Here is a 14,836-nt window from a genome sequence, read left to right as displayed (position 1 = left end):
ATACATTTCCCGGTTACTGTTAAATTTAGTGAGAGAAGCAAGTTGAACTATGGAGAAAGAAATTCCAAAATTCCAAATTGTAGCTTTTGGAATATACCATATAGGGGCAATCGTTCATTCAAATAAGTGGCTCTCAACTATATGGAAATGTATGTCTTGAATTTAACTTGGAAACCTATGGAAAACTAGTGCAAATAGAGCAGGAGAGTGTCACTTTCATCTGAAGCACAGGACAGAATTGTGGCCTCTGCACTCAACTGCAATTTCTGGCTTTTCTTCTAAGGTAGTGCCACCAGCACATATTACATCAATTTAAAAAAAGGTCACCAATCCATGGATTGGACATTTCCAAAAATGAGATCAGCTGAAGAATCACATGAAGTTGGAAGTAATCTTAAACACGAGTTCCAAAGTAAAGGTATTTTAAGAGATAGTGAAGAATTACCGGTATCAAGCAAAATGCTGTACAACAAAGGCGGTAATCTTGTTTTCAGCTGAGATCATATTCCGTGTTGTAGGGCTACACTCCGAAAATGGGTACAGAAGTAGCAGAAGATGGGGACATAGCAAAAACAACAGTTCTGTTACAGAAGAGTTGTCAGTCAGGGAGAGATATGTATACACAGGCACATTTTTTGAGTTTATGCCAGTTTTAAGTATTTTTCAGGGGTCAGTTTCCAATTCCAATCTTAGTGAATCCAATACTATTCTCAAACCCAGCTTGTCACAAAATGTAACTGTGTGATTTGCTACCCAGTTCCGATGGCTGATGAAGAAAGAGCTTCACATCAAAACCTCAGGATGGTGGAAGGTATAGCCAGTGATGTTATATTCACCCACCATACAGGGTCAGACGACTTTAATGCCCTTTAGCTATAAAGACAGTAGAGATAGTCCTTGCTTACTGTCCACCCATGCAACGACCGTTCAAAGTTACAACAGTGCTGACAAACAGTGGTCCTCAAAGTTGTAATTGTCGCAGTATACCTGCAATCACCTGATTACAATTTGGGTGTTTGGCAACCAGCATGCATTTACAAAGGTCACAAGTGTCTTGCAGTCACATGACTGCCATCTGCAACTTTCACAGCCAGCTTCCAACAAGCAAAGTCAATGGGGAAATTGGCAGGAAGTTGCAATTTGCAGTCATGTTGTACTTGACTCCCTGTGATGATTCGCCTCATGGCCACAGCTGGAACTGATGCCCTAAGTTGGCATGGTCACATTTCACTTTATGACATCACAATGACAAAATTCCAAGTCCCAATTGTGGTCAGTGAGGACTACCTAGACATAAATTGAATTCATTTTTCAAAATCCTAAACAAAAGGCAATAAGTCTTTGTCATTTTTCTCACTCATTTCATTTCTGGGAATAATCCACGTTATAGATTTCACTAGTCCAGGGGTAGGCAACCTTGTCTCTTTTATGACTCGTGGACTTCAACTCCCAGAATTCTTGAGCCAGCCATGCTGAGGGGAAAGGGAGAGGTTTCCAAGCTGAGCCATGCTGGCTCAGGAATTCTGGGAGTTGAAGTCCACGAGTCATAAAAGAGCCAAGGTTGCCTACCCCTGGACTAAGGCAGCCTTACAAGCAAGTCCATAAACTTAGGAGAACGAACAGAGAGAGGTATTATATCTTGGTTCTGATCCAAACATATGGTGGGTTTTTTAAACAAATTTTTACAAGAGTCTAATAAGAGAAACAATATTTGTGCCTGCTTTCATTGTAAAGCATCAAAGGTGATTGCACATATCTAAGGTCATATGCTTACCTTTCCAAAATTTCTGAGATTTGCCAATGGAAGCTAACTAATACAAGTTTAGCTACTGCATGAGATACCTAAGAGAAGGGGAGAGAGAGAGAAAGAAAAAATGAATTTATGAATAGTAGAATTACAAAACACGCATGGCCTGCAACTACATTTATGTTTCACAATTTGAGAAAATGTTGAGGATCCCTTCCTGTTTATTGTTTTCCTTTTATGCACTATGCCAGTGATGGCGAACCTTTTAGAGACCGAGTGTGCACAAATCACCCTGACCCGCCCGCCTGTTCCACCTCCTGCCCCTGTCCACCCCCGCCCACTCGCAGGGCTACCCATCGCCTCCAAGGCCCGCCGCAGATTGCCCAGGCGACCCTGTAGTGCCATGGCAGCCACTCCCTCCACCCGCACTCAGCATCATCATCTGTGTATGTCAGGGCACGAAGGCGGAGTCTTGTCCCTGCTGCCTGGCTGCCATATTCTTGACTGTGCTGCTTTGCGCGGGCTGCGCCCAGGGGCGACTTTCCAGGGGGGCTGCTGGTGAGGAGGGGTCCGCAGGGGGAGCTGGGGCTGGGGCAATAGCACGCGTGCCCACAGAAAGAGCTGAGTGCCACCTCTGGCACGTGTGCCATAGGTTTGCCATCACGGCACTATGCTTTTCAATTTGATATCGTAATAAAACTTAACTGACATCCAAGAGTGCACATTGTTCATTCTAATTTTAAAATTTTAGCACTAAAAGGAAGCCCAAAGTCTGCCTTCTGTAAAGTTATAGGGAATATGAATATTGTTCTTTTTTTTTCCTATTTAGGATTTACTTTAGAGCAGTGGTTCTCAATCTTTTTAATGCCGCGACCCCCAACTGATCGTAAGTCGAGGACTACTCAACCGGTCGTAAGTTGAGGACTACTCAACTGGTGCAGCACAGTTTGCAGAATGGGACTTTTGGCGGGCTCAGCAGGGCAGAGACAGCCTGGACAATTCCTATTGGCTTTTGAAAGCCAATAGAATTAGACTCTATTCAAGAGAGTCTATTCTATTGGCTTTCAAAAGCCAATAGAATAAAAGGGAGTAGCACAGCCAAGGAAAAGGGGAAAAAGATGGCGGACTGCATTGTTTGGCAACCCCCGTGAAATGGTCGTTCGACCCCAAATGGGGTCCCGACCCACAGGTTGAGAACCACTGCTTTAGAGATAAGTGGCAGGTGGCTCACCATATACAGTATATTTGGACTTCAGTTCTTTTCAGACCTATGCAGCTGGAAAAACAATAAAGAAGGATGGAAGTTCCACTGAATAACATTTGTGCTGTCTTGTGCTTTGAACCTTTTATCTATTAATAACTGGGAGAGAAGATTCACCAGAGGAGATTCCTATCTCAGTCAAACTGCAACACAGTCCAGCTGTTCATGGACAGCATTCACAGTAAGCAGTATAGTTTTGCTTGGCTTAACACAGTATGGGATCCTTTTATTTGTGCTTTGTAAATCATGGTTTATGGCTCAGTGCATGTCAAACTGGAAATCATGGATTTTGTACTGTTAAGCAACTCCAATCTGTTCCCAATAAGAGCAAATATATCTAGCACATATGCCATCATGGCTCCTTCACAAATGGGCAATATCTAGCACTGTGTAACTTTTTTCATTATTCCTCACTATGTCATCTCTTTCACTTTAATTGTATTCTGAGTACTTATTACTGTGGTATAGAGTTAATGCAAACATCTGTGATAAATACAAAATGCAAAATAACTGTCCACAAGATGCAAAATTTGCAAAAATGACATGACTTAACACTTAAGATACAATAGACCAGAATTAGAAGAACTAGGAAAAGAACTGAGTACAGAATTACTGTACCTGATCACTAGAAGAACTATTAGCTGTGTAGTAACTTGGTCAACTCTTAGGGAATGGCTAATAATTTGTTTTTCAAAAGCTAGGGAAATTGTATTTAAGCAGCTGAATTAAGGGGACAATATCAGAAATTATGTTTTATGATTAATATCAGAATTCAAAAAACACACTATCAAATCATACCCGTAAGGTGAAATTGAAAAGGTGTTTAGTATATTCAAGATCTTGGAACCCAAATACCATGAAAGCACAGCATTTGTCACCCCCAAAAATGACTTTCAAACAAGTGTCTTGTCCTCTGAGCTGCAGTGGAAAGTCTAATGAGTGCCAGGCAGTCCTGTAACTCTACTACTACTGAGGACTACTACTGAGGCGTCTCCGTTACCCCACACTATTCTGAATTTTAAAAAAGCTTCCAGAAAAGCTTCAGAAAAATTATGCAGGCAGAAGAATGCAAACTGAAGCAATTCATGTATTTCATATTATAACCAGAAATTAAGGTTGCCTCTGTTAAGTAACTACCCTAATAAATAATGATGCTTATTATTGTAAAAAAGATGTAAAAAAGATGCTGAGACTCTAGAAAGAGTACAGAGAAGAGCAACAAAGATGATTAGGGGACTGGAGGCTAAAACATATAAGGAACGGTTGCGAGAATTGGGTATGTCTAGTTTAACGAAGAGAAGGACAAGGGGGGACATGATAGCAGTATTCCAATATCTCAGGGGCTGCCATAAAGAAGAGGGAATTAAGCTATTTTCCAAAGCACCTGAAGGCAGGACAAGAAGCAACGGGTGGAAACTAATCAAGGAGAGAAGCAACCTAGAACTAAGGAGAAACTTCCTGACAGTGAGAACAATTAATCAGTGGAACAGCTGCCTCCAGAAGCAGTAAATGCTCCAACACTGGAAGTTTTTAAGAAGAGACTGGACAGCCATTTGTCCGAAATGGTGTAGGGTTTCCTGCCCCGAGCAGGGGGTTGGACTAGATGACCTCCAAGGTCCCTTCCAAACTACTACTACTATTATTATTATTATCGATCATCGCACAGTCAGCCAGATGTTCAGACTGGATTTGGCATTTTGTCTACCTATCGAGTCCTTACCCAGGACCTGGGATAGGCAGATGTGGATGTTTGATGGTATTACAGTATCGTCGCAGGATGGAAGCAGTTCCTAATAAGGCCGCCTTTTGCAATTGACTAATAGCAAATTTGTCAATGCCAATGGTGTTCAAGTGGTGCTCCAGTTGTTTTGGGATTGCACCCAAGGAGCCTATGACTATTGGTACTACCCTTGCTTGCTTTTGCCACAGTCTTTCTATTTCTATTTGTAGGTCTTTGTATTTTGTTATCTTCTCCAGTTCTTTCTCTTCTATTCTGCTATCTCCAGGCACTGCCACGTCCACTATCCAGACTTTTTTGTCTTTCTTATCGACAATTGTTAAGTCTGGGGTGTTATGTTGCAGGTGCTTGTCTGTTTGAATTCTGAAGTCCCAGAGCAGTTTAATTTTATCATTTTCTATGACTTTCTCTATTTTATGATCCCACCAGTTTTTGCTTACAGGCAAATGATATTTTTTGCAGATCTTCCAATGCACCATTGTTGCTACTTTGTCATGCCGCTGCTTGTAATCAGTCTGTGCAATCTTCTTGCAACAGCTTACCAAGTGGTCCACTGTTTCTTCAGCTTCTTTGCATAGGCGGCACTTACTGTCTGTTGCTGTCTTCTCAATTTTGACTTTGTATGCATTTGTCCTTAAGGCTTGGTCTTGTGCAGCCAGAATTAGTCCCTCGGTCTCTTTCTTCAATTTTCCTGCTCTTAGCCATTGCCAGGTTTTATTATTATCTGCTTTCCCAGCTATTTTTTTCATGTATTGGCCATGTAGTGCTTTGTCTTCCCATGCCTCTATTCTGTTCTTCATTTGGTCTTTCTTGTAGGCCAGTTTGGTCTCTCCAGTAGTTAGTAAGCCTTCCTGATATACTAATTTCAGTGCATCTTCATCATTGTTCTTCAGATATTCTTCCAAAGCCATTTTTTCTTCTTCAACCATCTGATGTACTTGTAGCATTCCACGCCCACCTATTTGCCTTGGTAGATAAAGTCTATCAATGTCACTGCGTGGATGAAGGGCATGATTCATTGTCATTATTTTTCTGGTCTGCCTATCCATTGCTTTTAGTTCTGCTTGAGTCCAGTCCACTATTCCAGCTGTGTACCTAATGACTGGGATTGCCCAGGTGTTGATTGCCTTTATGGTATTTCCTCCATTGAGTTTGGATTTTAAGATCTTCTTCACTCTCTTGATGTATTCACCTCTAATCTTTTTCTTGACTTCAGTGTGCTTGATGTTGTCAGCTTGAAGGATACCCAAGTATTTGTAGTACTCTTCCTCATCCAGACTCTTAATGTTATTTTCGTGGGGCATCTTGATTCCTTCAGTTTTCACTATTTTTCCTTGTTTGATAGTAAGTGTGGCACATTTGTCCAAGCCAAACTCCATTACAATATCTTGGCTATATATACGGACAGTGTTGAGCAGCGATTCTATTTCAGATGATGTTTTTCCATACAGCTTCAGATCATCCATATAAAGGAGGTGGGATAGTCTAGCAGATGTTTTTGATGTTTGATAACCATGTCCTGAGTTATTAGTATTGTTGACAGAGGAAACAGTGCAATAACAAATAGTAATGGTGATAATGAATCTCCTTGAAATATTCCTCTCTTGATATTAACCTCTCCCAGCTTTTCACCATTGATCTGCAACTGTGTCTTCCATTGTGCCATCGATCTTTGCACAAATTTTCTGATGTTTCTACTTACTCCTGTTATTTCTAGGCACTTGATTATCCAATCATGTGGCAGAGAGTCAAATGCCTTTTTGTAGTCAATCCATGCCACATTCAGGTTGGTCTTCCTTCTCTTGCAGTTTTCCAAGATCATTTTGTCTATTAGGAGTTGATCTTTTGTTCCTCTGCTATTGGGGCGGTTTCCTTTCTGCTCAGGTGGAAAGAGATTGTTTTCAACTAGATGCTGTTGTACTGCATCAGCTACCACACCAGTTAGTAATTTGAAAGTTGTTGGTAAGCAGGTAATTGGCCTGTAGTTACCTGGTGTTGCCCCTTTTGCTGGATTTTTCATTATTAGGTAGGTTTTCCCAGTTGTTAGCCACTTTTCAATTTCTCCTCCTTGTAGTATATTGTTGAATTGCTTGGCAATGAGTGGGTGTATAACAGTTAGATGTTTCAACCAAAACCCATGCAGTTCATCTTCACCTGGTGCTGACCAATTTTTGATTTTCTTTGCTCTTTTTTCTACCATTTTTGTTGTTATTACTAGTTCTTTCATTTCAACTTCTGTTTTATTTGCATCCACTTCTTTTAACCAAGCTGCATCCTTGTTGTATTTCTTTGGGTTATCCCATATCTGCTTCCAGAATTGCACTGTTTCTTCCTTGTCAGGTACTGACTGATTCCTTGCAGTTTCTCCATTGATGGATTGGTAGAAACGTTTCTGATTGGATTGAAATTGGAGGTTCTGCCTATAGTTTGCAATTCGAGCTTCATATCTACTGATTTTCCTGGCTATAGCTGTTATTTGTTGCTTTATTATTTCCAGTGCTTCCTTGATCTTCCTTGTTTCTAAGTGGTATTTCTTGATTAGGTATTCTTTGGTCTTCTTGTTCTTCAGCTTCTTTTCTTTCATCTGTTCTAGCTTGCTTGCATGTGATCTTAACTTGCTGATCTTATTTTCTAGTCTAACCTTCCATTTTTCTGGTGCACTGTTTGTTTGTTTTTCTTTTTTGTTGATTTTACATCCCAGGTATTCTGTTATAACTGCAGCTGTGCTGTACATTAATTGGTTTGTTTCTTGCAGTGAATTGGTGCTTATACTTGCTATTGCAGTATTTGCATCTTTTAATGCTTGTGCTAGCTGTTTCTTTGGAACAAGCTTCAATGCAGGCAGCCTTATTCTGTTGTTTTTGTGCTGTTCTAGATGCTCAATTATTCTTTGTTTCAATTCTTTTATTTCTTTAGTTAGAGGGTTTTGTTCTTCCTGAGGAAGAGGTGCCTGGTTTCCAAATGAGAACAGTTGTATATCTCTACTGGATTCTTTCACTGCCAACTCCCCCTGGTTTGCCTCTACATTCTGAATTACTTCTTGTAAGGCTTTGATTTCTTTGCCCTGGGTAAACCTTTGCAGTTCGTCCAATTCTGTTTCTGTAAATACTTTATTTCGTGTTATAAATCGGCGTTGATCTGCTAGTCTCTGTTCTGTTATTTCTGATTCTGGATGTTGTTCTTTCCAGAATTGGTGCATTCGTTTTAGATATCCTCGTCTTGTTGGACTTGATCTGTAGTAACAGATCATTATTTCTTTGTTTTCCATCACTGTGTATCTGCGACGGGTAAACACCTTTTCTTCCAGTAGTTCTGCAGCTGCTGGCCCTGGTTGCTCAGCCAACAGTCCTGAGTCCTGTAACCCATTTTTCACCAGATATCCAGGAACTCCAATATCTAGTGCGGACCTTGTTAACCCGGGCGACGTCCGAGCCGGTATGGCATTCTGAAATTTACGTCTCACCATATTTTTTATGGGAGAGACACTCTGTGTCTGACTCCTCTGATGAGACCTGTCCAGTATGGTTGAACCTCTGGCATAGCTCTCATCTTCCTCAGAGTACACAAGCCCCACAACCACGTCAAGGTAGTGCCTCACTGGGGGTTATTATTATTATTATTATTATTATTATTATTATTATTATTATTATTATTATTATTATTATTATTAATACAAATGACTTGACAGGCAAATATGTATTTATTATACGAGGGCAATTCGGAAATAAACTTCTGTTTGGTTATCAATAACAGACACTCAAGAGTTCTTGGGTGCGTCTAGCGGTGTGCGGGTGAGCATTATCGTGAACCAACACTATACCGGAAGTCGGCATGCCCCGATGCTTGTTAGGAATGGCTCATCTGAGTTTTCGTAACATTTCACAGTAGACTTTTGAATTGATGGTCGAACCAACGCTCTGTGCACTTCACTAGCAGTACTCCTTTGGCATCTTCACATTTGGCAGGATTTTCTATGGCACCACTTCCAGTGTGGCGTTGGTTCACGATAATGCTTGCCCACACACTGCTAGATGCACCCAAGAACTTTTGAAGCAGTTCCGTTGGGATGTTTTTGATCCCCTCCCCTTAGCCCAGATTTGGCACAGAGCGACTACTACTAAGGAATTTCAAAGCATGTAAGACGTTATGACAAGTGCCTCAACTTGAATGGTGATTATGTCAAAAAGTAATGCAATATTGTAGTTTTCTAATGTGAATAATAAAAGTTCTGTGTCTGTGTCTGTCATTGATAAACAAACGGAGGTTTATTTCCGAATTGCCCTCGTACAATAAGTTATTTAGCATCTGAAGATACAGATAAACCTTGACTTATGATTACAATTGGAACAGGAACATCCATGTTGTTAAGGGAGTTGTACCTGATGTTATGACCTTTTTTTGCTGCAGCCGTTAAGTGAATCATATGATTGTTAAGTGAATCTGGCTTCCTTCATTAGGGATGCAAATGGCAAATGCAGGATCCGGGGATGATGCAAGCATAATAAATACATGCCAGTTACCAAGTGCCTGAATTTTGATCATGTAAACATGGGGATTCTGTGATAGTCGTGAGTGCAAGGACTAGTAATTTTTCCAATGCCATTGTAACTTAGAACAGCCATTAAACAAAAGGTTGTAAGTTAAGGACTATCTGTACTACTGAATCCATACAAAATGATATGTATCACAGAATACTTACAGATGGCCTGGGTCAGTGATGGCGAACCTTTTAGAGACCAAACTACAACCCAAAATCCACTTATGTATTGTTGGGTGCCGGATGGGTGTGGCCCATTGGGTAAGTGTGGCTCATTGGGTGGGCATGGCCCATTGGGTGGGCGTGGCTGCGGTGGTAACGGCGGACTGGGTGGGACTAAAAGGTTCAATCAATCAATTCCAATTTTGCGAGATCTTTTTTTCCCACAAGAAGTTGAAATTGATTGAAAAAAGTTGAACTTTTTTTTTTTTTGCACGGCGGCTGAGGCCTAAAGCAAAAAGGGTTTATAAAACCCAGCTGAAGGGCTAGGACTGGGGCAACAGCGCACGTGCCCAGAGAGAGGGCTCTGCGTGCCAACTGTGGCACGCGTGCCATAGGTTCGCCACCACGGGCCTGGGTAGTCCAGACCATCTATCATTATGCAGAGGATTGCAAACTTGATTAATAAAAAACGCTAAGAACTGGCATAATCTTGATTTACAGCTGGATAGCAGTAAATGATGATTGGATGATTACCTTCATCTCAAAAGCTGGTATTTCCATTTTTTCCCACAGGCCTGATGCATAACAAATGCAGTAAGGGTCCACTAAGCTAAATTACAAAATAGAGAATCTATGCTGCTCTTTTTCTAGCTACTTAATCAGTATTTATGTATTGCTTTTTGTGCTCAATTCCAAAGCTGTTTTTAAAGATTACAGCAATTACAGTGCATCATAAAAGAAGCAACTTAAACTTGTAGTATCTGAAAATTTTCAATGAAATGAACACCTAATATTTGAAGTGAGGGGAACTAAACAAGGGGGAAAATATGAAGATGGTTTTTAAAAGAGGTTAAAAGGGTGACATCATTCCCAAATAACTAAAAGATCACAGTAATAGAAACTTTGTGATAATAAATACTATAGATCAGGAAAGACGATATTGAGGCTAGGAAGTCCTAAGTAAAAAGGAAGCCAATAGACCAGGGGTGTCAAACTGCTGGCCCACGGGCCAGACGCGTCATCCAGAAGCCGCGCCCACCCCATTGCCGGCAATGGCAAAACCATCCCAATACGTTGTGCAACGTCACATGACATTGTGATTGACATATCTGCAATAGACAAAACACTTTCTCAAGAGATCAGAAACATTATCTAATACACAAAAACCACGAGAATAAAGGCTTGCCCTTAAAGTAAAAATTTCAAAATGCTAAAAAAACTGTTATCTAATTAGACAATCACTAACAATAATTTAAAAACATAAAAAACAGGAAAATAGGGACATGTTTATTGGATGACAGAAGTTAAAACCCCCAAAACTGAAAAAGACTACAGGGAAAAAAAGTAAACTGTTTGTGTCTGTTTTTACTACAATACATATAAGGAAAATGTTGGTGGGTTTCCTTGTATGAATTGCAGGCTTCAAGTCCTTGCACAACGTGTCTGAAGAATTAAGGTCAGGATGTTGACTTGGCCATTGTATAACCTTAATTTTCCTTTGCTTTAACCATTTAATTTGTGTCATTGTCTTGATGTATGACCTACTTTCTCTTGAGCATTTTCTCTGATGCTCTGTAAAAAGTGTGCCACATTATTATTAAAACTGGCCACTTATTTTTCCACAAAATAGCTAGTCAGTCCTGGAGTCATCCAGAGGGCAGACAACCAAAGAGATGACCATAATCTAGACTGAGATGTAAGCATTGTAGAACAGGAAAGTATCTGTAATGTTGTAATATTTAAAATGGGAGTCTTCAAACTTGGCCCTTTTATAACTTGTGGACTTCAACTCCCAGAATTCCTCAGCAGGCTGAAGAATTCTGGGAGCTGAAGTCCACAAGTCATAAAAGAGCCAAGTTTGAAGACCCCTGATTTAAAACATATGAAATTCAGAAGCTGACAGCTGGGACCCACACAGTTAAATGTGTTTACCTTGGGGAAAACACCTAAAAAATTAGGAGACTGGTTAAAAAAAGAAAAACAGAAAACAAGAAATCCAGATCTCTTTATAGTGCCTACAGATTATCTAAAGCAATAATTGCATTTAGAATTTATCACATAATATAGAAGGATCAATCAAGTCCAGAAAAAAGTCAGAGTGGCTTTCTAGTAGTATCCATGAAGTTGCACAATTTAAGATGATTTTTTCAAACAATGGAATACAATGAAAAAATGAAAAGAACTAAAAGAAGCACAAACCCTGATAGATAAAGTATGCGGTCAATAATACTTTTAAGGGTGCAGATGAAAACATTAAGGGAAGCAATAAGAACTTTTTAATTTCAAATAGCAAATCTACTAAAAATACATTAGGTATGTTAAATAAAAAGAGCTAAAGGATACTCAAGAAAGAATACTCATTTTCAACTCTTGTCCTTTTAATCAGAAATTTGCCAAATCCTTTTTTAGCACATTTAACTAATTAATCCTTTAGTAGTTATTCAAATTCTATAATAATAATAATAATGATGATATTATTATCGATCATCGCACAGTCAGCCAGATGTTCAGACTGGATTTGGCATTTTGTCTACCTATCGAGTCCTTACCCAGGACCTGGGATAGGCAGATGTGATGTTTGATGGTATTACAGATATCATCGCAGGATGGAAGCAGTTCCTAGTAAGGCTGCCTTTTGCAATTGACTAATAGCGAATTTGTCAATGCCAATGGTGTTCAAGTGGTGCTCCAGTTGTTTTGGGATTGCACCCAAGGAGCCTATGACTATTGGTACTACCCTTGCTTGCTTTTGCCACAGTCTTTCTATTTCTATTTGTAGGTCTTTGTATTTTGTTATCTCTCCAGTTCTTTCTCGTCTATTCTGCTGTCTCCAGGCACTGCCACATCCACTATCCAGACTTTTTTGTCTTTCTTATCGACAATTGTTAAGTCTGGAGTGTTATGTTGCAGGTGCTTGTCTGTTTGAATTCTGAAGTCCCAGAGCAGTTTAATTTTATCATTTTCTATGACTTTCTCTATTTTATGATCCCACCAGTTTTTGCTTACAGGCAAATGATATTTTTGCAGATCTTCCAATGCACCATTGTTGCTACTTTGTCATGCCGCTGCTTGTAATCAGTTTGTGCAATCTTCTTGCAACAGCTTACCAAGTGGTCCACTGTTTCTTCAGCTTCTTTGCATAGGCGGCACTTACTGTCTGTTGCTGTTATTATTATTATTATTATTATTATTGGAGGGGACCTTGGAGGTCATCAAGTCCAGCCCCCTGCTCAGGCTGGGAACCCTATACCATTTCAGACAAATGGCTGTCCAGTCTTTTCTTAAAAACTTCCAGTGTTGGAGCATTCACTGCTTCTGGAGACAGGTTGTTCCACTGGTTATTTGTTCTAACTGTCAGGAAGTTTCTCCTTAGTTCTAGGTTGCTTCTTTCTTTGATTAGTTTCCATCCGTTGCTTCTTGTCCTGCCTTCAGGTGCTTTGGAGAATAGCATGACTCCCTCTTCTTTTGGCAGCCCCTGAGATATTGGAATACTGCTATCATGTCCCCCCTTGTCCTTCTCTTCACTAAACTAGACATATCCAATTCCAGCAACCGTTCCTTACATGTTTTAGCCTCCAGTCCCCTAATCATCTTTGTTGCTCTTCTCTGTACTCTTTCTAGAGTCTCAACATCTTTTTTACATCATGGTGACCAAAACTGGATGCAGTATTCCAAGTGTGCCCTTACCAAGGCATTGTAAAGTGGTATTAATACTTCACATGATCTTGATTCTATCCCTCTGTTAATGCAGCCTAGCACTGTGTTGGCTTTTTTGGCAGCTGCAGCACATTTCTGGCTCATATTTAAATGATTGTCCACTAGGACTCCGAGATCCCTCTCACAGTTACTACTATTGAGCAAGGTACCCCCTATACCTGTACATTTGGTTTTTCTTGCCTAAATGTAGAACCTTACTTTTTTCACCATTGAATTTCATTTTGTTAGATAGTGCCCAGTGTTCAAATTTGTCCAGATCCTCCTGTATCCTAAGCCTGTCTTCTGGAGTGTTGGCTATTCCTGCCAGCTTGGTGTCGTCTGCAAATTTGATGAGTTCCCCATCTATCCCCTCGTCCAAATCGTTGATGAAGATGTTGAAGAGCACTGGGCCCAGAACAGAGCCCCAGTTCCTGTTGGGTTTTTAAAATCTGAAATTGGGTAAAGATAACTGCATTCTTCCAATTACCAATCTCAAATGGAATTTGATATCCATATAATTTTAATTTGTACATTGCCCATTCCAAGATTCTGGGTGATTTACATGACATCTATTTAAAATTTTCCTACTTTTCTAAGAATCTATGGTAAGATTAACAAGTTTCTCTTATGAAAATTGGAGCTTGATGGGGGATTGGAATGGGGGGGATTCCCCACCATTTCAAGAGTGTACAATTTTTTTCCTAAAAGACATAAATTCTTTTCAAAAATAAACATGATTTGGATTTTTAAAAAAATTGATACTGAGGCTTCAATTTTGTTCAAAATATTCCACAATCTCCTTGCAGAAATATTGACATGTTATTCAGATAATTCTCCTCTTTATGCACTACCAACCTCAACAGCTGCAAAATGACTTTTCAGCAAAGCCTAAAAGCAGGGACCTTGAAGGGACCCATGAATCAGAGCAACAACAAAGAAAATAATATTTTGTGTATGGCTGATTTCCTCATTCCAGTGAAGAAATTGCATCACATTTTAAATCTGTACTGTACGTGGCTGACCAATACAAGAACTTAGGCCCTTCTGGTGGAATTATACCAACACTTGTCAAAAAAACCAGCCTAGACTCCAATGCTATCCAAATTTATTTTACAAAAGGTGATACTGCATATCACATAGCAAGCTTGAGACTTAAAAATATAAAGAATGCTTTGAAAGTCAGTGGAATAGCTGTCTTAGCTCAGACAAGACAACTAGATGTTTCCTTGAAACAAGACTATCTGGTCTGTGGGGAACTTCAACTCCGAATTAGTGAATTCCAGGATTCTCAGTAGGCTGCTTATAAGAGAATATCTCAAGTACAATTTAGCAGATGTTGTTAAATTAGCCTTTTCTTTGTAGTCCTGACTTTGCAAACATCTTTTCCAGGTAATAGAAAAAACAAACAGCATGCTAAAACAATTCTCTAATTGCATAAACTTCTTCAGACTGAATTTCTTCTAGTTTTCACAAAGACATTTATCATCCTCGTTCCTGCTGAGGTGAGCATATTAATAACTCAATGATAGACAAGAACAACTTTGAAACTGTCTTGTAGAGAATATCAACTGTCCCAAACAGCAGGGAGAACCGGTAAACAGAGACACAACTGCTGATAGGGAAATAAACTAAGAGTAGCAACATGAATCTTGAGAGGAAAATTACCATAGCACTTAAGCCAACATCAGAGAACAT

At 39.7% G+C, this 14,836-nt stretch overlaps 1 protein-coding gene across 2 annotated transcripts in view; it reads right to left on the bottom strand.

Moving 5' to 3' along the window:
- The window catches only part of ARIH2 (ariadne RBR E3 ubiquitin protein ligase 2), a 41,289-nt gene that overhangs the window by 15,928 nt on the left and 10,525 nt on the right, over positions 1-14,836 (bottom strand). For both annotated transcript variants that reach the window (XM_039326597.1, XM_039326598.1), the window contains exon 3: positions 1,775-1,842. In XM_039326597.1, the coding sequence (XP_039182531.1) occupies positions 1,775-1,842 (68 nt within the window). The remainder of the gene's footprint in view (positions 1-1,774; positions 1,843-14,836) is intronic.

This window comes from Crotalus tigris, unplaced genomic scaffold (genome assembly GCF_016545835.1).
Source record: "Crotalus tigris isolate CLP2741 ecotype Arizona unplaced genomic scaffold, ASM1654583v1 scf7180000024342.5246164, whole genome shotgun sequence".
Lineage (NCBI taxonomy): Eukaryota > Metazoa > Chordata > Lepidosauria > Squamata > Viperidae > Crotalus > Crotalus tigris.
This window is presented reverse-complemented; position numbering and strand designations above follow the sequence as displayed.